The sequence below is a fragment of the Leucopleurus acutus genome (assembly GCF_964270905.1).
Source record: "Leucopleurus acutus genome assembly, chromosome: 5".
Taxonomy (NCBI): Eukaryota; Metazoa; Chordata; class Mammalia; order Artiodactyla; family Delphinidae; genus Leucopleurus; species Leucopleurus acutus.
In genome coordinates, this window is record NC_139147.1 from 1,522,145 (window position 1) to 1,544,824 (window position 22,680).

A 22,680-nucleotide genomic window follows, 5' to 3' on the forward strand; every position below is an offset into this window, starting at 1 on the left:
GTCCACGCCTTAGCCCAGGCCCAGCAGGTGTGGATGAAGAAGAGCTCAATAATGGTCACCTAGAGCTCGTGGCCTCGGGTACAGCAGGTGATGGCTCTGCGGGCCCTTCTGTTGTCAAACAGCCCAAGTTCGAGTGCCTGACGCACAGTGAGGCCAAACAAACGGAAAGAGCGGAGTTTGGAGCAGAGAAAGGTTTATTGCAGGGCCGAGCACGGAGACGGGTAGCTCGGGCCCAGAAAACCCCGAGCTCCCCAAAGGGTTTCGGCAAAGCGTTTTTAAAGGCCAGGTGAGGGAGGGGGGTCGCAGGGTACGCGATCAGCTCGTCCACAGCTCTTTGATTGGCTGATGGTGAGGTAAGAAGGCAGGGTCACAGAGGTTCACGTTATCAGTCCTTAGGTTCCAGTAGGTCTGGGGGCTACACGTTCATGGTCATTGTGCAATTAACTCCTTCCATTTGGTAGGGGTTTTAGCTGCGCATCAGATACCGTTTGTTCGTTATCTGGGTCCTTCAAGGAGGAACTAAAGATTCTGTGACTGCCGTATGGCTGATTTACTGTTTAAATTCTTACCAGTTCTCCTGGCCCAACTGAAAGTGTTCACATCCTTTCAATCGTTAATTCTCCAGCCAGGCTTTTGTGAGTCAGGGGAGGCCTGGGAGACTAAGCTTTTCTACAGACAAGAGGCAGGCAGAGGATGTGGGGGGAGGGGTCTGTCCCAGGCAGGCCCCAGATGTCCTGCCCGATTACACATCCTCGCCCAGCGGGCAGCTGGCACAGTCCTGGCGCTGGTAGGTGCTCAGAGTTGGCTTCTCCTCCAAGTCCGGGTTCACCCCCCTCCCAGGAGGCCTGGGCCGGCCGAGTCTCTGCTCCAAGCTCCGCTCAATTCACTGAGGACTCGGGGCCACGAAGGCCACGCGGGGCCCTGACCCGGAGCGCGCGGCACCTTGGGCGCGCGTGTGTGCATACGCGTGGTGAGTGTGTATGTGTGAGCATGTGTGCGTATGTCACTGTGAGGAGACCCACTCCCTGCTGGTCCTCGGGGGCTGGGGGCTCAGCTGCGTGGAGTGCACGCAGCCCCACTCAGCCCTCCTCTCCCGCTGGCGGCACAGCCCCATTGAGGTGGATCGAGGAGACTGACCCGTTCTGGCTACGCCCCAGCGCTGAGCACCCCTCGGCAGCAGGGACGGCCCGCCCAGCACTGCGTCTCTGGGCCCAGGGTCTGGGGTCCCAGGCCCAGTCACCGCCCCCTCCCCTCCACAGGACATGCTGCGCCAGCGCCCCCAGCTGCTGCTCCTGGGGAGCCTGCTCGCCCTCCGGTCTGGTGAGTCCCGCGGGGATAGCTCCTCATGGGAGGAATGGGACCCGCCCTGGCACCCTCCTGCCCCCAAGTCCCCTGGTGGAGGCTCAGGAAGGGCCCTGCTCTGCCGCCCTCCTCCATTCCCCCGCCCACCGTGGGGCCCACCCTCCTGGAGGCCGCTTCCCCTGGGGCCCCGGTCTCCTCCCTCCCTCCTGGTCCTCTCCACCACCCCGTTCACACCCCAGTCCCTGGAGGGCCTGCTGTCTCTGTGGGGGGTCGGCCAGTGCCTGCCACAGGCTACGCCCCCCAGCCTGTCTCCTCTCCCCTAGTCCTGTCCCAGGAGTGCACCAAGTACAGGGTCAGCACCTGCCGGGACTGCGTCGAGTCAGGGCCTGGCTGCGCCTGGTGCCAGAAGCTGGTAAGAGCCTCACTGAGCGCTGTCCGCCGCCCCGAGGGGCCTCGCGCCTGGCCTGCCCTCCCCACTTCCCTCCTCCCGGGCTGGACCTTCTTCTCTGCCTCTGGAACTGCTGCCTCCAGGAGTGTCAGCACTCTGCTTTCTAGTGGAGCAGAAGCAGCCCAGGGACACGGTGCCGTCAGAGACAGACAGGCAGACTCAGCATGTCCCCAGGCAGCCTGGCGGAGGCAGACCGGAGAGTGAAACCGCTGGGTCTGGACAGGTGCTGCCCGAGCCCCAGAGGCAGGAGCCCTGGCCAGAGACAAGGCAGAGATGCTTGCAGCAGGAAGGCAGCTGCTGCCGCCCGCCCGCTGTCCGCTCCCAGAACACGGAGCACTGGGGAAGTTCCCTGCTGGAAACCTAACTCTCTGCTGTCCTTAGTTACTTCATATTTAACTTGTGAGACCCTCTGGGAAGAAAGGCAAAGGCCAGGACGTGGGGTAGCTCCACCTCCTCCTGGGGAGGACCCCTTCCCTAGGGACCCCCAGATGCTGACCACGCCCTCCTCATGGGGGTCCCTGAGGTTCTGATACCACAGGTCTGTTTGGAAACACACACATGCACTCATATTATTTTTTTCTCAGTTGTTTGAGGGTAGGTTGCAGACACAAACCCCTTTGTCCCTTAATATTTCCAGGGACTTTGCCGAGAACAAGGTACTCACTTACAAAACCACAATGCATTTATCAAAGATTGGAAATTTAACCTGGTACTTTACTCTGATCAAATTTACACACCTTAAAAAAAAAAATTTACACACCTTGTGCAAATTTTTCCAATTGTTCCAATAATGTCTTTGATATCATCCCCCCCTCCCACCCTACTCCACACCCCACTGGTCAATATTATAATCCAGGACCACACATTGCATTCAAATGTCTCTTTATCTCCTGGAATCTGGAACATTCGTCAGCTTTCTTTGTCTTTCACATCCTTGCCATTTCTGAGGAGTTCACGGCAGTTTTGCAGAATGCCCCTCCTATGGGTTTGTCTGGCCTTCCCTCTGATTCAGCCCAGGGTGTGCGTTTTTGGCAGGAACCCCTTACAGGGCTCCTGTTGTCACTCCGTCCTGATACTGGGGATGCAGCCTGGACCACTCAGCTGAGGTGGCGTCTGCCAGGCTCTCCACCATGACGTCACTATTTCCCTTTTGCAATAGTAAGTAATTTGTGGGGAGATACTCCGAGGCCAGGAAATACTCTGCTTCCCATCAGGCTTACACCCACTAACTTGAGCATCTGTTGGTGTTGGCTGCCTGAATCAGTTCTCACTGGGATGGTTGCAAAATGGTGACATTCCTGTTCATTACTCCTTCTAATGGCTTCTAACGTAAGGAGGAATTTTTCCTTCCCCCAACCTCCCCCTCTCTGTCTCTCTCATCGGTGTAAACCCGTAGATGTTTGTTTTATTCAGTAGCTTATAAGCTATCACTTTCATTTTGCCATTTTGAAGCTCGAAGTGCTCCCCGTTTGGACTTTGGGAGCCCCCAGGCTGGCCCTGTGTCCTGTTAGCACGCCCCAGCATCACTTCCTGAGCTCTCTTACTCTCTGGGATCGGCAGAGCTCCAGGCCCGTCTGCACTTTCCTCGCCCCCACTAGGGACTCAGACATTTCTCTGAGGGTTCCTGGTTCCCCTTCATGAGAAGCCAGCCTCCCAGCATCCGCAATACACTTCCCCATTTTCTTAATCCTACGATTCACAGAAAGTGGTTACAGAGTTGCTACCTGCAGCACTGCAGGGGGGAAATCGGGTGTGGTCTGTGTCGTCTCCTCTCGTTGGGGTGCGGTCATAGTGCCGGCTTAAAAAGTCCGTCCTCAGGGTGAATTCCTCCCTTCCCTTTCCTGAGTTTGTCATATGCATTTGAAATGCAGTCGGGTTCAATTGTTTCCCAGTGGATTCCATTTTAGGGGTTTCTTCCCTCTCCATTCCTGTTAATTTTCTTTCTCGAGTACTTAAAGCATGCATAGGGTTCCGAAAGCGAGGACAGTTCAGAGGCAGCTCAGGAAGCACCGCCCCTCTGCTGGCCCCGCCCCGGCGCTGGGCACGCCCCCTGCACCTGCCTGGTCTCCTGCCGGCGGTTGCTCTCTCGAGCCGCCTTTTGTCGGAGGAAGCCGAGAGCAGGACCCTCCGATTGCGGCCGCTTCTCTCTCCCTGCCGTGTCCACATCCAGGGGGCCTTCGTGGGGGTCACGGTGGTCACGAGGGAAGACCCAGGACCCCCACGCTCCCCTCCGGCCTGTTTCCTTCTGAGCTGCCTGGCCCAGAGCCCTGGCCTGTATTCCGGATCCGCGTGGTGCCTGGGGGATGACACGTGGGCCAAGAGGGGGCGCTCGCGTCCCCTTGGGAGGGAACCACTCCCTCCTTCGTCCGGTGCTGCTGACGCTGCCCAAGGGCCTGAAAACCCTGGGCCAGGTGCTCCGTGGGCCGCGGAGAGTCCCCGTGGCTCCACCTGGGGCTGGAGCCCTTGGTTCCTGAGTCGCCTCTGCCCGCTCGCGGGCTCTCCTGGGATGCGAAGCCTCGTGAACAGGTCCTCTGGAGGCCGCCCAGCCCCTGCCTCGTCCCGCTGCCGCCGGGACTCCTGACCTGAATCCGGTGCAGATGAGGGGGTCAGCTTCGCACAGCATCCACAGTGTGGGCTCCCATCTTTTCTCTGCCCCTGACCCCTGACCCCTGGCTCCCCCAGAACTTCACGGGGCAAGGGGAGCCTGACTCCACTCGCTGTGACACGCGGGAGCAGCTGCTGTCAAAGGGCTGCGCGACGGATGACATCATCGACCCCAGGAGCCACGCCACGACCCAGGAGGACCAGGTGGGGGGCCAGAAGCAGCTGTCCCCACAGAAAGTGACGCTCTACCTGAGACCAGGTAGGCTTGGCCTCGGCTGGGGGTGAGCCAGCCCCTGATGGCCGCGTATCCCATGTGTCCAGGTCAGACAGCCAGGTGGGCTGGGCGAGGCCCTGGGACTGCTGGGAACCAGTCTGAGCTCTTCTCTCTGCCCCGGGGAGGGTGCCCCCAAGAACCCCGTCTGCAACTGGTGCCTAGTCTCTCTCTCTTTTTTTTTTTTTTTTGCGGTACGCGGGCCTCTCACTGTTGTGACCTCTCCCGTTGCGGAGCACAGGCTCCGGACGCGCAGGCTCAGCAGCCATGGCTCACCGGCCCAGCCGCTGTGCGGCATGTGGGATCTTCCCGGACCGGGGCACGAACCTGCGTCCCCTGCATCGGCAGGCGGACTCTCAACCACTGCGCCACCAGGGACCCCCCCTAGTCTCTCTTTTAACCCTGAGTTCTGTGTCCTTTTTACAAGGGAGAACAAACCATCTAGAAAGCACTCATTTGTCACACTCTCAGAAGGCCAGGTACTCTTGGCAAAGTAAAGGCTCTGACAAGTCCTGCAGCCAAGGAACCCCAGTAACCATTTAAATCAGTGCTGCCCACCTGACTTGACCACGGACCCAGGTTCAGGACATAGCTCCCTGTTAGCGCTCCGAGAAACGCCCTTCAGGAAGGCGGCATGGTGGAGCAGCGGGGGGTGTGGCGGGCGGGCCTGGGCGGGGCTGGGGCGGCCACACGTGGGAGCTGGTGCTGGAAGGTGGGCCAGGCAGAGGGGACTCGGTTCGGAGCTCGAGTCCTCACGTCTTTGTCCAGCACCAGCTGTGTGCTAGGCACCGTCCTGGGAGCTGGGGACACAGGCTATTTGCACTGACAGATAGACAAGTAATTAGAGGTACACGTGGTGATTAAGATGGCGAAGCGCAGAAGCCAGCGGGATGTGGTTGAGGAAGAGGGGGTATCCCCAGGATGGCCAGGGAGCCCTTGCTGGGACGGGACGGATTTGCCTGCTGGCTGGTGGTAGAGAAGGCCTTGCCAGGGAGATCGAGGGAGATCCAGGTGGATCCGAATTTCAACAATGCCAGATAAACAGCGAACACTTTTCAGTATCTCTGTGCCCAAATAGTCTTCTATTTGGGAATGTGCTCTTTATCTGAAATTCGAATCTGAGTAGGCGCCCTGCATTTTACCTGCAGGCCTCAGACAGTGGGGGTCATGAGGGTCCCGAGGCCTGCAGGGGGCACCAGTGCCCCCGAGCCCCGCTAGATGAGGTGGCCTTCACTCTCCTGCGATTCCCAAATCCCGCAGGTCAGGCGGCTGTGTTCAACGTGACCTTCCAGCGGGCCAAGGGCTACCCCATCGACCTGTACTACCTGATGGACCTCTCATACTCCATGCTGGACGACCTCATCAACGTCAAGAAGCTGGGGGGCGACCTGCTCCGGGCCCTCAACGAGATCACCGAGTCCGGCCGCATCGGTGAGCTGTCCGCTCCCTCCTCCCCTGAGCCCCGGCCAGCCTGCTGCCTGCACACCCCCCAGGCCCCCACCCCGGGCACCTCTGTGCCCCCACGTCCTGAGGGCAGGGCACCAGGGCTCCAGACCTAGTGTCCCTGGTGCAACCCCCCCAAGGGCCACCTTGCTTCCTCCCCGCCCCCCCCCCCGCTGCCCTCTGGCGTGAGGTGGGGAAGCCGGGGCTCACAGCCCGCCCGACCCCTAGGCTTCGGGTCCTTCGTGGACAAGACGGTGCTCCCCTTCGTCAACACGCACCCCGAGAAGCTGCGGAACCCGTGCCCCAACAAGGAGAAGGAGTGCCAGTCCCCGTTCGCCTTTCGGCACGTGCTGAAACTCACCGACAACTCCAGTCAGTTCCGGACAGAGGTCGGGAAGCAGCTGATCTCGGGAAACTTGGACGCCCCCGAGGGTGGGCTGGACGCCATGATGCAAGTCGCAGCGTGCCCGGTGAGGCCCCTGCCTGCCCTGCTTTCTCCAGACCCGGGGGCCTCCGTCACGACACCCACAGATACCACTGTTAGCAGCTTGTGACCCTGTGCAAACCTTCTGAAGCCTAAATACAAGGAAATGATCCTGTTAAGGAGGACCCCTGAGCCACCTAACCCTGGCGGTTCCTGCAGTAGAATCACCCCTACTTCCAGCGCCCCTCGAGGAACAGAGGGTGTCCTGGCCAGGCTCCCCGACAGTCATGTGGCTTAAGTGTCGGTGCCGGCTGTCCCCTGCCCCCTGCTGACCCCTCACCACATGGTCCTGTCCCGCCGCTGTATTGTGACGTGTTGCAACACATCGACCCACGGTTAGCCACGCAGTCCCGCCACCTTCACACACTGGACCCCAGCCCTCCAGCCTCTCTGCTCCCTGGGAGCGCCATCCTGCGTCGCAGACACGCAGTTTCATTTCTGTGTGACGTCACGGGTCACGGTGCGCGTGTGCCCTGGCTCTGTCGCCTCCTCATCACGGTGTCCGTGGGCTCCTCCGTCTGTGTTTGCAGTGAGATAAACATTTCTAAGTCCTTTTTCTTCTTTGGGAGTGTCCCCTTGGGAAGTGGCCCCAGGTCCGAGCTGACTGGGCCACAGAGTATGCAAATGTAAACATGCATTCCTGTCCCTTCGGTGTCCCACGCATTCCCCTGGGCATCTGGGAGCTTGTCGTCCCACAGACACTTCTCGGGCCCCCCTGGGCGCTGGGCCCTGTCTCTGGTCCTCCTGCCCCCCAGAAAACCCAGGAGTGGGGGGCACACAGCCCCGAGGCCAGCACGGCAAGCTCTGCCTTGGCCCCCCCAGTCTGGGGAAGCTGAGGCAGGTCACCTGCCCTCTCCTTGTCAGGAGGAGATCGGCTGGCGCAACGTCACCAGACTGCTGGTGTTTGCCACGGATGACGGCTTCCACTTTGCGGGAGACGGGAAGCTGGGCGCCATCCTCACTCCCAACGACGGCCGCTGCCACCTGGAGGACAACATGTATAAAAGCAGCAACGAATTCGTGAGTGTGGCGGTGTCTTGGGGGGCGGGGGGGGGGGGGGGAGGTAGGCTCACTGCCAGCCCGGGGTCCAGAGGGGTGGGGAGGGGCCCTCGCTCTGGGGGAAGCACTCGAACGGCACCAAGAGGTCAGAATTCTCTGGTCCAGGGCTGCTGTGAGACGATGCTCGGCACCCTGGAGTCGTAAAGCCCAGGCACTGCAGAGGACTTTAGAGATGTGACCCTTGGGGTCCTCCACCTGCAGCCTGCAGACTCGAGGTGGGTGTTGGTGGCAGCTCTCAGGGGCCCACCGACTGGGACAGGACAGATGTGACATCTGAGGCTCCGGTGAGCCTCTGCCCGAAATCGCGCACGTCGTGAGGTTGTGAAAATGGGTGCCACTGTGCTGGGGGCAGCGTCTGAGATGCCGCCTCCCGGAGAAGGCAGAGGCGTCTCGCCAGCGCCCCACAGTGCAGACACTGCGAAACGCTGCTCACCACTCCTCCGCTTTGCGTGTCTGGGAGCGGCTGCTTGCCACTGGATTTCTTTTTTAGTGCATTGATCAGGAAGCACTTCTCAGCTTTTAATATTTTCTGGAGTGTATTTCAATATTGTCCGGTTCCCTCCTAATCCCATCATCTTACGCGTTTGCGAGCGTTTGCGAACATCATTGGGAACGGCCCCATCACAGCAGGAGGCAGGCGGAGCCTCTGTGCCCCGGGCCGTCACTTCTGCCGACAGGAGCGGACAGGCAGCTTGGATGGCTTGTCCCCAGCCTTGGGAGCCATCTGACCGGGGGTGCCCTCTCTAGGACTACCCATCGGTGGGCCAGCTGGCGCACAAACTGGCAGAAAGCAATATCCAGCCCATCTTTGCTGTGACCAAGAGAATGGTGGCAACGTACGAGGTAAGCGGGCTTGAGCAATCCGGCAGGAAGAGGCGTCGCAACTGGATGGTGACCAAATCCTGGGTGACCACGGCCTGAGTTCTGCTTCCGGGCTGGGTGCGTGGGCTGTGGCCGCACAGCGGCCCGGAGTGTCAGGGAGTGAGCGCTGCTGCTGAGGGGATGAGGCCTCTTGAGGCCGCGTGACACTGACGAGTCCTTGCACTTCAGTAATCGTGGTTTTGCCTCAGCGAAACCCTTTGGGTCTGCAGACCCCGTTTTTCACGTCAGGGAAAGTTCCTTGTTTTGCGTCCACATACGTTTGCACGTCAGCACTGTTCACGCAGTGTAAGGTGTACGCAGGAGGGCTCCGGAACCCCCAGCGCACGGCTCAGTGTCGCGAGGAAAACACCCCCATAACCAGCAGGTGCCCGGGCCCCCCAGCAGCTGTGACAGCGCTTCCTTCCCGGCTCAGGAGACCTGGGTCTGTCCCGACTTTTCTGAATTGCTGTTCTTACTAAATTTTTCTGTGGCGTGGGGAATTCTCGTGGGGAAGTTTCTTTGTCGTAGAGCGTTTCTCATCCCTCCTCCTTCTCCCAGTCACTGTGGGGCTGTTTTAGTTGCTGTGCTCTCATCTGCCGGGCTCAGCGTGGTGGCCTCTGGCTGCGATGGGCTGGGAGCGCCTCCCGGCCCCTGTCCTTCCCTAAGTCCCGGTCCCCTTCCTGCTGAGGCCTGTGGCCTGCTGTGCCTGTGTGGGGCGTTTGCCAGTGGGGCCAGCCGCGCCTGCCATCAGCGTTCCCAGGGGATGCCGAGGGAGGAGGGGCGGGTGTCTGGAAGACCCCCCGGGGGCTGGCAGTGGGTATTGGCCAAGCCACAAGGACAGCAAGGCTGGTGGCCGGGTGCCGCCGAGAGGCCACCCACCCACATGAGCTGCCCGAGCGCTGGCAAGTCAGGGCCTCGCAGCTGCCGTGTCCCTGACCGTGTTACGGGACGTGACAGTCTCCTCCTCGCCAGGTGGTAGCAGGTCCCAGTGATTTGCTATTAGGGCAGGGATCGTGTCCCAGAAGGGAGTGTGGTGATGGGGTAGAAGCTGGAGACGGGAGACTCGGACCCCAGGCCCTGCTCCCCAACAGCAAGGACAAGGCCCCGGGCAGGTCACAGGCCTTTCTGAGCCTTAGCTTCCTGACCCCACTCCCGGGGCTCCTAGCGAGGGGGGGTCAAGGAGGCCCGAGTCTGTATGGGCAGCTTACGCTGGACCCTCCTCAGTATGTGTTTCTGCACCGAATGGAGAGCAGGTGGCCGGGGGGTCTCCGAGCCCTGGCGGGGTCCCGAGGCTGAGGAGGAGAGGAGAGGGTGGCAGAGGCCGGAGGTGGGGTGGCCAGGCTGTGTGTCCTTGTGAGCTGTGTGGAGGAGCCTGGACTCCATTCTGGGGCGCCACAGCAGGGCTTTGTGGCAGGACGTGACCCACCCTTGGTTCTGCAAGATAAAGTGATGGTGCAATTTCCCGTGAAAGATGGGCTAAGCTAAGGGTGGCAGGGGACACAGATGTTCCCTGGAGGCTGCCCTAGACTTGTCTGCATGACCTCGGGCTCCGGCCTGCCCACCCCAGAGGTGCCGCTGGACCAGCCGGCCCCGCCTGCCAGACCCAATTGCCACAATGTTGTTTAACACACAGCCATTGTGAAAGTTAGATTAGGTCAGCTCACACGCTCAGAACACATCGCTTCCTGGTTTTGTGCCACATTTCACGATTACCTGTGCCCTTGGGTTGTTTGTGCCTATCACATCTGCGTGATGGGGTGGCATCTTTTTTTTTTAATAGATTTATTTATTTATTTATTTTATTTGGCTGTGTCAGATCTTGAGGCACGTGGGATCTTTCGTTGCAGCGTGGGCTCTCTAGTTGTGGCACACGGGCTTAGTTGCCCCTTGGCGTGTGGGATCTTAGTTCCCCGACCAGGGAGTGAACCCGTGTGCCTTGCATTGGAAGGCGGATTCTTAACCACTGGACCGCCAGGGAAGTCCCTGGGGTGGCATCTCACCATGGCGAGGCACGCCTTCCTGGCTCTGCCTTCAGTGCTGGGAAATCAACAAGGGTGGAGTATTTCTACTGAGGAAATCGGCAAACGCTGCAATTCAGGGTGTGCTTCCTGAGAGCCAGTGGTTAAACGTTTGCCTGCACAACACTGGACCACGTGCTGTGTTACCTGAATACAGTAAGAAATCGGGGGCAGGGTTGTCTGAGCCAGCTCACAAGCAGGAAGGAAACCCCCTGGGGTGTTATTACAAAACTGGGTGGATGCTGAGGTGTCCTGGTACCAGGGCTCTGGCCACGCCCACCTGTCTTCTTCCCTGACAGAAGCTCACGGAGATCATCCCCAAGTCTGCAGTCGGGGAGCTGTCAGACGACTCCAGCAACGTAGTGCAGCTTATTAAGAACGCCTACAACGTAAGTGCCCCCCGGGTAGTCAGCCAAGACGCCGCCCCGCTGCAGGCCAGCAGGAGGAAGGTCTGGAGAGGAGAGCCCCTGCGTTCTGTGGGCCATCCTCGGGCACTTCCCCAGGGCAGCTGTCCTCCTCGTTGACGGTGTGGTAGGTGCCACCCCAGGCCCTCCGTGCCTCCCCTGGGGCACAGGCATCAGGCCTTCTTCCAGCCAAAGGGTCTGCTGGCCTTGCGAGCACAGCTCGCTGGGAGCACCCAGTAAGCACTGATGACACTGCGTTGAGTCAGAGCCCCACTGAGGCGGCTCCGTTTGCTGCTCGTACCCTCCTGGAGCCCTAGCCACCCCCACCCCGAGCAGGCCCTCCCAAACTCCAGATGCTGCCCATGGGGGGGGCTCTGTCTTTGCACCGACGATGCCACCTTCAGTGAGTGGCTCATTCACCTCTCTGTCTCTCTCTATCTCTGTTTCTCTGTCTCTCTTCCTGTCTGACGGTCTGTCTCGCTCTCTCTCATTCACTTAGACAGTTTTTCCAGCTCCCACCCTGTGCCACGCACTGGGGTTTCAGTGGTGGGTGGACGGTCAAGCTCCCGTTCTTGCAGGGCTGTGACGCGTCTCCACGTCTGTCCCTTCCACTGGCCTGTCTCGGGGGGCGTGGCATGGGGTGCAGGACCCGGCACCCGTGGAGCTCTCAGTGGACACGCGGGTGGAGGGAGGGGGATGAGAGGCGTGCCGCCCATCGGCTGGGGAGGGGCGGGGAGGGCCGGGGCAGCGGGATGAGCCTGAGCACGGTGCTCTTTGCCCACAGAAACTGTCCTCCAGAGTCTTTCTGGATCACAACACCCTCCCTGACACCCTGAAAGTCACCTACGACTCCTTCTGCAGTAACGGGGTAGCGAAGGTGGACCAGCCCAGAGGGGACTGCGACGGCGTCCAGATCAACGTGCCGGTGAGGCTCCCTCCCGGCCTCTGGAAGGGGCTCCCCCAGGGACAGCGAGGGAGGGTGCACCCCGGCACACGGCTTCACAGGGACCAGCAAGAGGCGGGGTCCAGTCCACCGCGGGTCCAGTTCCTTCCCTTGAAAATCCACACACACTGTTCGCGGCCCGGTGTACACCGGCCGCCGCGAGGACGGCAGCGCCCCCTGGGGGCAGATGCCGGGTACAGCGCCACCCGCCTAAGAAGGGCGTTCCTACTACACGGGGCATCTGCTTTGCTTTGATTTTCGTGTTTTTGTTTTGTGACAAACACATTAAAGCAGGGGCCACACAAATGATTATAAACAGGCACTGAGTTATGTCCCTGATATTTTTAATTTGTCGTGACCAGAACAATTAAACTTTTCCTTTCTCCAGCTGTGAATTAATATTCAGCAAAATACTTGCTTTTATTTCTAAACGACATCGGAATTCTTTCAGCTATGTGACTTACTAAATGTGTGGGACTTTTTAGTGAAATGTGTCCCCCTCATACGGGGTGATTCAGACAGGAATTTATTCAATCTTGTGACTGATTGCTTACTTCCCTGATGTTTCTGCTCTGTCTTCACGTACGGGTTGGAGATTCACTCACGTTGATTTGCAGTGAGGCTTGCCGTGGCCGAGCTGGTGCCCCCTGAAGCTCAGTGCTGGCTGAGCAGCAGTGCTGTGTGAGTGGCAGGGACTTTGCCCTGCCCGCTCGGTTCCCCTTGGGCTTTCGGGGTCAGAATACAACCCCACATGCAGAACCTAGGACTTCCTGTGCGATTTTGGCATCTTAGCCTCCAGGCTTCAGGACAAAATACATGGAGAAAATATACATCATTTACAGAGTCATTCTAAAATTTTTTTAAAGGGATGTGAGATTAAAAGTATTCTAGGGCTTCCCTGGTGGCATAGTGGTTGAGAGTCTGCCTGCCGATGCAGGTGACACGGGTTCGTGCCCCGGTCCGGGAAGATCCCACATGCCGCGGAGCGGCTGGGCCCGTGAGCCATGGCCGCTGGACCTGGGTGTCCGGAGCCTGTGCTCCGCAACGGGAGAGGCCACAACAGTGAGAGGCCCGTGTACCGCAGAAAAAAAAAGTATTCTAAAGACATCCCTGCTCAAGTCCAGGCCACCAGAGGATGGGGGGGGGGGGAGCTGCAGGAGGGCTGGAGGGCATGTTCCAGCATCTCTGACTCTGAGTTTCCAACTCGCATCCTCTCTTCCGTCATCTCCCCTCCCAAGTCCTGGAACCACCTGGAGTGTCCATGTCCTTCCCTCCCCCCACCGACATGCACTCCCCTGGGGGCCCAGCAGAGGCGGTCCCCTCCATGCTTGGGAGCCCAGGACGCTGACCCTCACCCTGCTAGGCCGTGCCCTTGTCCACGCTGCCCAGGGAGGAGGTGGGAGCAGGGTTGTGTGCCCGGGGTCCAATGTTCACCTGAGCCCTGCTTTCCCACTACAGATCACCTTCCAGGTGAAGGTCACAGCCACAGAGTGCATCCAGGAGCAGTCATTCGTCATCCGGGCGCTGGGCTTCACGGACACGGTGACTGTGCAGGTCCTCCCCCAGTGCAAGTGCCGGTGCCGGGACGCGAGCCGGGACCACAACCTCTGCGGCGGCAGGGGCTCCATGGAGTGCGGAGTCTGCAGGTGCGGCCGCGGCCCCGCCTCCCGCGCAGGCGCGCCACGGCAGAGCCCGCGCGGGAGGGCCCTGACCCCACATCTCCCATGCAGGTGCGACGCCGGCTACATAGGGAAGAACTGCGAGTGCCAGACGCAGGGCCGGAGCAGCCAGGAGCTGGAGGGAAGCTGCCGGAAGGACAATGGCTCCATCATCTGCTCGGGGCTGGGGGACTGCATCTGCGGGCAGTGCGTGTGCCACACGAGCGATGTGCCCAACAAGAAGATCTACGGCCAGTTCTGCGAGTGTGACAACGTCAACTGCGAGCGCTACGACGGCCAAGTCTGCGGGGGCGAGAGTGAGCGCGGGGAACAGACCAACCGGCGGAGCCTCAGCCGCCCCTGGGGCGGTTGCGGGGGGCGGCTCGGGCTGGGGCTCGGGCGGGGCTGAGTCTGCGGGGGCCCCTGTCTTCCAGAGCGAGGGCTCTGCTTCTGCGGCACCTGCAGGTGCCACAACGGCCACGAGGGCTCGGCGTGCCAGTGCCTCAAGTCTACGAAGGGCTGCCTCAACCTGGATGGCGTCGAGTGCAGCGGCCGCGGCCGGTGCCGCTGCAACGTGTGCCAGTGCGACTCCGGCTACCAGCCGCCCCTGTGCCTCGAGTGCCCGGGCTGCCCCGCGCCCTGCGCCCGCTACGCGTGAGTATCCCGCTGCCCCGCCCGCCTCGCGCCTCCGCGGCCCGGGAAAACCGCCGTCCGGCCGGACCCGGGGCGCGGGGCGCTGAGGACGGCCCCGCAGCTCCGGGTGGCCCGGGCCCCGCGCCCCCGCCCCTCCTGCCCGCGGTCACGCCGCGCCTCGCCCGCAGCAACTGCGCCGAGTGTCTGAAGTTCGACCAGGGCCCCTTCGCCAAGAACTGCAGTGCAGCGTGCGGGGAGACGAAGCTGCTGCCCAGGCCACTGCCCGGCCGCACGTGCAAGGAGCGCGACTCCGAGGGCTGCTGGATGACCTACACCCTGTTGCAGCGCGAGGGGCGGGACAGATACGACGTGCACGTGAACGACACGCGCGGTGAGCCCGGGTGGGTGGGGTCAGGACCGGGTCCCCGCACCGCTCAGCCCGCCCGCCATGCGCCCTGCTCCGGGGCGGCCGGCTGTCCCGCATGGGCGCTTCCCGGAGCGCTGGCGTTGAGCGCGGCCTGGAGCGCAAGCCCCGAGAGCCGGCCCAGGGGACCATTGGGGCCGCCGGACCCACATCCGGCCCTGGCCCTGGAGGGGCCCGCGGAGCCGGAGCCGGCTTCCCCAGGGGCTGCCGCCCGGCTCGCCAGGGTCCCAGAGGCTGACTCTGTCTTCATAGGTTCCCGGGACACGGGGTGGGGACACATGAACCGGTTCCCAGGGGTAAAGACGCCGGCGGGGCGTGTCTCAGAGGTCAGAAGGTCTCTCTGAAGAGGACGCTTGCAGCTGAGACCAGGGGATGAGAGGGTCAGAGGTGCTGGGCTGGGCTCTTACTGGGCCCCTGTGAGGCCGGGGGCGGGGGCGGGGTGGGAGGGGTTGGGCTTATGTCTCTTCCCAGACACACCGGAGGGCCAGCCGGCTTTCAGAGGAGTGCGCTGTGCTCTCACAGGCCGGGTGCAGACCTGGGAAGGGCCACTGCCCAGTCCGGGCACTGAGCAGGGCGGGGTTGGGGTCCTGGGGGCGGCGTGGACAGAGCTTGCCCTTGGATGGAACTCTGGGCGGGATCAGGAGGGAGGGCAACAAGTAGGGACGGAGGGTAGGTCAGTGTTGAGGAGATAGGTTGAGTGGACAATGGCAAAGCGTGTGTGGGACGCGGGGACTTAGAGTAACACACCCACGAGGGGATGGGCTTGAGGGTTACAGCAGCAGCACGGGGAGCCGTGTGGACACACCAGCTCTCGGTACCCCCGCCCCTTTACTGCTCAGAGAGGCTGCGGGGGTGGGGCACAGGCCGCGAGGCCGGCCTCTGGGGTGAGCGCAGCAGACGTGGGACAGCAGCCCACCCCGGGGACCTTACAGGACTGAAACCTGCTCCCAGCTCCCCTCCCCACGACAGGACCCCCAGGAAGGCAGATAGAGCCCAAGCCCTTTGTCTGTTACCAGGGCGGCAGAGCCCAGCCTGCTGGTGCAGACAGCTGTCCCCGGGTGTTTTAACAGGCACGTGTGGGGTCAGGTCTGGCTTTGTGCGCGCTGGCTAAGTTGTTCCACTTCTGTGAGGGAGGGAGGTTCCCTGGAGAGGCCAGGATGGTGCGGGGGGAGTGCCAGCAAACCCCAGTGCCCACGAGCCGGGCAGACGGGCTCACGCTGAACATCGTGCCTTGATCAGGCGCCGCGCAGGCATGCTGCAGTCCAGAGCCTCCCCTCCCCCAAGCTCAGGGGGAGGCTGGGTGCAGCGCCTCAGGCACTGGGACCCCACCCCCCTCATTCCCAAGGCTGCTGCCATTGGTTCCCCTGGGAATGCCTTTACGAGGAGAGTGCCCACCCCTAAACTGTGATCCAACGTGGGTTAGGCTAGGTTCCAGTGATTGGGTCATTGGCTGTCCAGGTGGGAGGCCAGGGTCTGGCCCTGGTTACTTACTGGCCCCCTCGGCCCCCTTTCCTTCTCCATGAACAAAGGGCCTCTCAATTTCATTTGGAACCACACGGCCTGGCCTTGTGCCCAGCTCTGCACCCTCCCTGGCTGGGGGCCGGGGCCAGAGCCGGTTTGCTCACTGCCTGTCACTGAGAGCCAGCAGCGGAGCCCCGACACCATGCAGGGACGGGCGGGCCTGACGCCCCCGCGTGTGTGCCTCTTGCCTAGAGTGCGTGAAGGGTCCCAACGTCGCCGCCATCGTGGGGGGCACCGTGGCGGGCGTCGTGCTCGTCGGCCTCCTCCTGCTGGGCATCTGGAAGGTCCTGACCCACCTGAGTGACCTCAGGGAGTACAAGCGCTTCGAGAAGGAGAAGCTGAAGTCCCAGTGGAATAACGTGAGTGGCCCCGGGGCCCCGCAAAGGCGCGCCTCCCACCTGTGCGCCGAGGGCACGCCCACGGGAGCGCGAGCCGCCTCACCCCACCCTCACAGCTCATCCTCCCTGCGCTGACAGGTCACGCTTGCTTTTCTCACCAGGACAACCCCCTTTTCAAGAGCGCCACCACGACTGTCATGAACCCTAAGTTTGCTGAAAGTTAGGGCTGCTTGGTGAAGACGGGCCTCCTGTGCCGCCCAGGTGGGAGCGCCCCACGCCACGTCCCCTCCCGCAGGCCGCCCGTGACCCCGTCGCCCGGTGGACTCGGCTGGCGACACTTGACAACTTCACCACTAACTGAAAGTCCACCGTTTTTCCTGCCCCCAGAATGACAGACGCGGCCAAATAATTCTAGGGATGCATCAGAAGGGCCAGCCTCCCCCTTCTGACTTTTGATAGCAACTTGAAGAAGGAATTGCTTGCGTCCCATAAGGTTAGACATGTGTTGTCCTTTGTAAAAATTAGCACAGCGGTCTGATGAAAGGTGGTACAGATTTATTTATATGTGAACTTCTCAGAGTGTAAAATTACATCCCGTTGATCGTGCTGCCCCCAATCACGTGTACAGAAAAAATTAATAACCCTTCCGCAGGGGCTTCCCTGGGCGCCGCGCTCTGTGCCCCACCTCCACTGCTCTTCACACGCTCCGAGGGTCCGTGTAGACTTTGGGCCGTGGCTCAGGGCTCTCTTTTCCTCCTTCCTCACCTGCTGGCCGTGCAAGCCCCTCTCCGTCCCTGTCCCGGCCCCACCTCCTAGGCAGCTTTCAGAAGACAGGGGACGGCCCCAGCAAAGGGGTCCCCCTGCAGAGCTTGAACGGGGCCGAGGCAAGATGGGAAAGTGGGCGTCTGTCACGCTCTCGGCTGTCTACACCCGCTCTTGGGTGATGCGTGGAAGAGAGTTTAAATAAGTGTGTTTCTCACGGGCTGTTTCCTGGGGTGACCTGGAGGTCAAGGTGATGAGGTGTGATGGTAGTAGGTGGCAGGTCCTTGTGTGATCACCTAGCCATGTGCATGTCTGCCAACCTCTGCAGGCTCCGTGTGGGTCAGGGTGCGGGTGTGGCCTGTGAGGGCCCGTCAGGGTGGGGCGGTCCTGGGTCCCCAAGGAAAGGGCTCTCTTCCGGTGTGTTAACATCCTCTGCAGCCCTGCCGACGCTGCTCTTTCCTCACGTTACACAGACCTGAGAGACGCAGACAGATGTGAGCACGGGGTGCATATCTGTGATATTCATTCCCGCGCATAGACATAGTTTCAGATGCTGTTTCCCCTTATTTTTTTCCGTAAAATGTATAACTTTTTATTAAAACCCCAGCATAACTCTTTATTAAAAACACATCAAGTCAGGGCCTTCCCTGGCGGCTCAGTGGTTAAGAGCCTGCACTTGCACTTCCAGAGCACTGCCCATGCCCGTCTCTGTGCAGAGAACAGTGCGCAGAAGCAGAGACCCTCGCTGCCCTCCGGGAGGTACACAGAGGGTAGCCTCACAGCCCGTGTAAAATGGTACACGATGCCCACTGAGACGGAAAAGCACGTGGTCCAGGACTGAGAGCGAGGTTTAAAAAAATAAGAGTGACCATCTCCCCCTCTACACCCCCGCAGCTGATAACTTTCACTGCTGCTTGGTCCCCTGCAGGGGGAAGCTCTGCCTTCCCTGCTCGAGCCCACTCGCTGCTGCTTGGATGCCAGCACCCTGTCCTGTCTCGTCCTGTGTCGCCTCATCCCACCTAAGGCCTCTTACGCCTCTCCATCCACACACCAAGCGAGGAGTGTGGCTAAGGCCCACGGGCGCTCCCGCCTGTTGCCCATCACTCTAGCGCCCCTGGCATCCCTCCTTCCTGCCCTGTCCATAAACAAGCGGGTTTAAAACAGAATAACCAACGGTTAACCTTCTACCGCCTTAGTGGTGCTGCATCCTTCCACACCTAGGCGAGGAATCAGGCTCTATTTTTCCAACACGTTAAAACCCGATTGAACAAAATGGAATCACTTGCAGACAACGTTGGGCTGCAGGTCATCCAGTCTCCCCACCTGGTCAATGTGGATGGCTGTGCAGGTTCCTCGCCTTGACCCTTCCCTCCATGACCCCCCGAAGGCGAGCCCCTCCTCACACGTGATCTGCAAGCCGCAGGTCCCCACTCCGGTCCCAAGCCCTTGCAGACGCCCCCCCCCTCCCCGCCATGTCGCACAGGCACGTCCAATGGAGTCTCGTACTCTTCCCCCAAACGGCTCCTTCCTCTGGGGTCCCCTGTGTGCAGTCCCCGTGCCCTTCCTGTGCATCCGCATCCACAGACACTTAATGACCATATTTCCTTTGTTACAACTGGGGTGCAATTCCCTCCTGATGCCCCTTGGTCCCCAAAACTCCAGCGAGTGCCCTTCTTCCTCCGGCAGCACAAGCCCGTGGACCAGAGAAAACGTCCTGAGCCGCACCCTCCAGCTTGGGCGATGTCCTCATTCACCTTCTGGTATTTTTTTTTTTTTTTTTGCGTTACGCGGGCCTCTCACTGCTGTGGCCTCTCCCGTTGCGGAGCACAGCCTCCGGGCGCAGGCTCAGTGGTCATGGCTCACGGGCCCAGCCGCTCTGCGGCATGTGGGATCTTCCCGGACCAGGGCACGAACCCGCGTCCCCTGCATCGGCAGGCGGACTCTCAACCACTGCGCCACCAGGGAGGCCCTGGAATATCCCATTTTTTGTGGGTGGGGAGGGGCACGCCTGTGGCTTGCAGGATCTTAGTTCCCCAACCAGGGATGAGCCCGTGGAAGCGCGGAGTGCTAACCACTGGACCGCCAGGGAATTCCCAAGGGATGTCATGGTTTTAACCCTCAAAGTCCCTTAGCCCGGGAAACCCTGAAGTCTGGGCAAATCTGGACAGTGGGCCATCTCTGGTACGTATGTTTTTCCCACACAAACAAACAATTAACTCAGTTCTCTGAGGACACTGGCCAGACTCCCACAGATTTAACTCCATTCTGACACCGTCTGCCTGGAGATCTCACAGATTAAGGGCTCATTCCCACAAGACCACCCCCCGTCCCTTGACCATCCCAGGTTGTCATTTGTGCTTCTGACGGACCAGCTATAGATCAGAGATTCGGTTCATTTGCAAGAGGGGTTCACAGAACTGGAAAACAGTTTACTCACTAGATTACCAGTTTAGTTTTGTAATAAATGAACAGCTAGATGAAGAGGTGCACAGGGCAGGGGTTGGGGAAGGGGCACAGGGCCCCCAAGCCCTCTGAGCCCACTCTCCCCCTCACTGGAAGCTCCCTGAACGCGGTGCTTCTGGGTTTCTATGGAAGTTCCATTATACAGGCGTAGGCATGGTTGAACAAAGCACTCCAGCCCCTCTCCCGTCCCTGAAGGCAGGGGACGCAGAGGAGACTGCAAGTTCCCCAGGCAACCAGATCTCATCCACAGCTGCTTTCCAAAGGTCACCACACGAACAAACTCAGATATGCTTGAAAGGGGACTGTTACGAATAACAAAGACACTCTTGTATCACTGATTACTTGGGAAATTCCAAGGGTTTTAGGAGCTCTGTGCCTTGAACAGATGAAGACGAAATATATATTTCTTATTAATCACAGTATCACACCACCCTCTGGGCCCCCAGCAGACCTGCGAATGGGCACATCTGGAGGGCATCTGGCTTTGAGTCCGCTACTTGTATTTTAAATTCTAACTGCTGAGGGCCTTTTACTGTACGGGACCTGGGGCTCTCCACCTGGGCAGTTGAGGAGCTAGAATAGTGGGTGCCTTATTGCCCTTGCAGAGCAGCACTTCCCAGCTCAGGGTCTCAGCAGCCTGTGCCTGGGGAGCTTTAAACAACCCCTCGCCCACCAAGTTCTGACTGCCTTGCTGGTGTGTGCGTGCGTGTGTGTGTCTGTCTGTCTGAGAGCACGGGCATTGCCACTTTTAAATGGACTTCAGGTGATGGCAGCTGAGGTTGAGACCCCGCTGGCCCGGAACCACGCTTCTGAAGGGCTGGTTCAGACAGCAGGCTCAGCTTCACCAGGCGGGGCCTGGCCCCCGACCTGCTGAATGAGAGGCTCTGGGACAGGCTTGAGTTCCACGGTTGAGTTTGCCAAGTCCTGCAGGTGGTTCTGTGACACTCTATAGTTTGTGTATAGTTAGGTGAAGCAAGCAAATGGAGGCCTAGTTCTGGACCTAAGGTGCCTCTGTGCATGGGGGCTGCAGGTGCTGTGGGTGCAGGGGGTGGCGCCCCCTCAGGTGAAGGCTCAGAGGGCGCTCCCCTCCCGCCCCCCCACCCCCCCCACCCGTCCACCCTGCCTCTCACTGGCTGCATGACCTTGAAAGAATTAAGTTTCCTGTCTTGTCAAAGTGCAGGTGAAGGGGTCACAAGAGCCCCCTTCCCCATCCCTGAGAGGAAGTGCGTTGAGGGTCGTGACTGCCCGCGTGGAAGGGGGCAGGTGGCAGAGTTTTCTGTGTCTCGGTCCAGGGCAAATCCCTGGGCTCCAAGAGCTCCAGCCTGGCAGGGACCAGGGAGCCCTTCCCAATTGCAGCCCCCCTTGGAGCCATCCTCATACCCTGGGTGCACGCACGGTGCATGCATCTCTTAACCCAACCACAGAAAATGGGCTCTGGCCTGTCGGCACAGTCCTCTGCTTCTGTCCATCCCTCCCGCTGCCCCAGAGCCCCGCTGTCCCTCCCCGGCCTGAGAGCACCCACAGACCTTTCCAGATCCCTCCGAGGCACCTCCAAACTCTGAGGCCCTCAAGTGCACCCTTTGTCCTCAGCTGAGCTGCAAATGAGCTCTCCGCAGTGTTAATGATCACGGTGGTTAAAATGTGACCGGCCCAGGTAGACGCTTCGATCTGTTTACACAGCCTTTCTGGAAGTAATTCTTTAACTTACTAAAGAATGTACTAACAATGATGAAAAAATCAGATGGCACACTCAACCACCAAATAAAAACAACTCAGGTGAAAGGCCCAAATTGTGTGATTCCCATATGCACGGTCCAGGGGCGGGGGCCCTGGAATTCCAGAACCAGCCGGGCTCAGGCCTCAGCCCACCGTGGCCGGTCTACCCCCGGACAGCCCTGTCCATGGTGCTGCCGTTGGACACTCCTCCTAAGTTAACACCACGAACTGTATCAAATCTCATCCCTTAACCACTGTTCTGGAAAGACCATACATTCTTCTTTAATTCCAGGTTGCAAACAGAATACTCATCTGTTTCTCTGGAAAGTCACTGTATTTCGTATTTCTCGTCCTGTGTGGTTTTGGGTCTTTCCTATCAGCTTGAAGCTCTTTGACAATTGAATGTGTCAAGTTAAATAATGCTGTCCCGTCCTCCCCCTTTTCAAACAGGGACTTGGGCTCTAGTTACTGAGTTGTGTTTTTTTGTTTGTTTTTGGTTTTTTTTTTGCGGTACGTGGGCCTCTCACTGTTGTGGCCTCTCCCGTTTGCGAAGCACAGGCTCCGGACGCGCAGGCTCAGCGGCCACGGCTCACGGGCCCAGCCGCTCCGCGGCACGTGGGATTTTCCCAGACCGGGGCACGAACCCGCGTCCCCTGCATCGGCAGGCGGACTCTCAACCGCTGTGCCACCAGGGAAGCCCCTGACTATTTTTTGAACTTCCTCATTGTCGAATTGTCCCACAGCTCAGTTGTATTTTAAAATGCCATTGCTGATGGCACTGTTTGAGATGCAGTAGCGTTCACTGTGTCTTGGTTAATGTTTACAAATGTCCAATGTCCTTCAAATGCCAGTACATGGTTGTTGTGTGGTTGTTACGATGAAACAATGTTGCTTTCTGGGGCCATAGTTCCAAGCCCAGGCTGGTATTTTTAATTCCAAAACTTTCTTTTTTAAGAAAACTTTTTTTAATTGGCGTCTAGTTGATTTACAGTGTTGTACCAATCTCTGCTGTACAGACAAGTGACTCAGTTATACACATATAGACATTCTTTTTTTATATTATTTTTCATTATGGTTTATCACAGGATATTCAATATAGTTCCCTGTGCTGTACAGTAGGACCTTGTTGTTTATCCCGGGCTGGTGTTTACTCCAGTTCCAATGGCAAATGAGTCTTTAAACATCTTTTTCTATAACAGAAGATCCAAACCAAAGGGAGATAGGAAGTATTTGAACTGGAGGATGTAGGGCAGACACAGCTTACTGCAGTCAAGGGCCCTTTGCTGCCTCACATGAACAGGAAGGAACTTTGTCCCTCTACAAAGAGC

The 22,680-nt window shown here is 59.5% G+C and overlaps 1 protein-coding gene across 1 annotated transcript; it reads left to right on the forward strand.

Annotated features, from left to right (window-relative positions):
• Nucleotides 1-1,262: 1,262 nt before the first annotated feature.
• On the forward strand, nucleotides 1,263-16,981 carry ITGB2 (integrin subunit beta 2; the record flags this gene model as incomplete). Its single annotated transcript, XM_082839917.1, has 15 exons — nucleotides 1,263-1,320; nucleotides 1,626-1,714; nucleotides 4,433-4,613; nucleotides 5,886-6,056; nucleotides 6,297-6,538; nucleotides 7,417-7,572; nucleotides 8,359-8,454; nucleotides 10,790-10,879; nucleotides 11,679-11,819; nucleotides 13,296-13,483; nucleotides 13,568-13,812; nucleotides 13,930-14,149; nucleotides 14,317-14,519; nucleotides 16,266-16,432; nucleotides 16,573-16,981. The coding sequence occupies 15 exons, from the start codon at nucleotides 1,263-1,265 to the stop codon at nucleotides 16,633-16,635; spliced, it is 2,310 nt and encodes a 769-aa protein (XP_082696043.1). The 3' UTR covers nucleotides 16,636-16,981.
• Nucleotides 16,982-22,680: the final 5,699 nt, after the last annotated feature.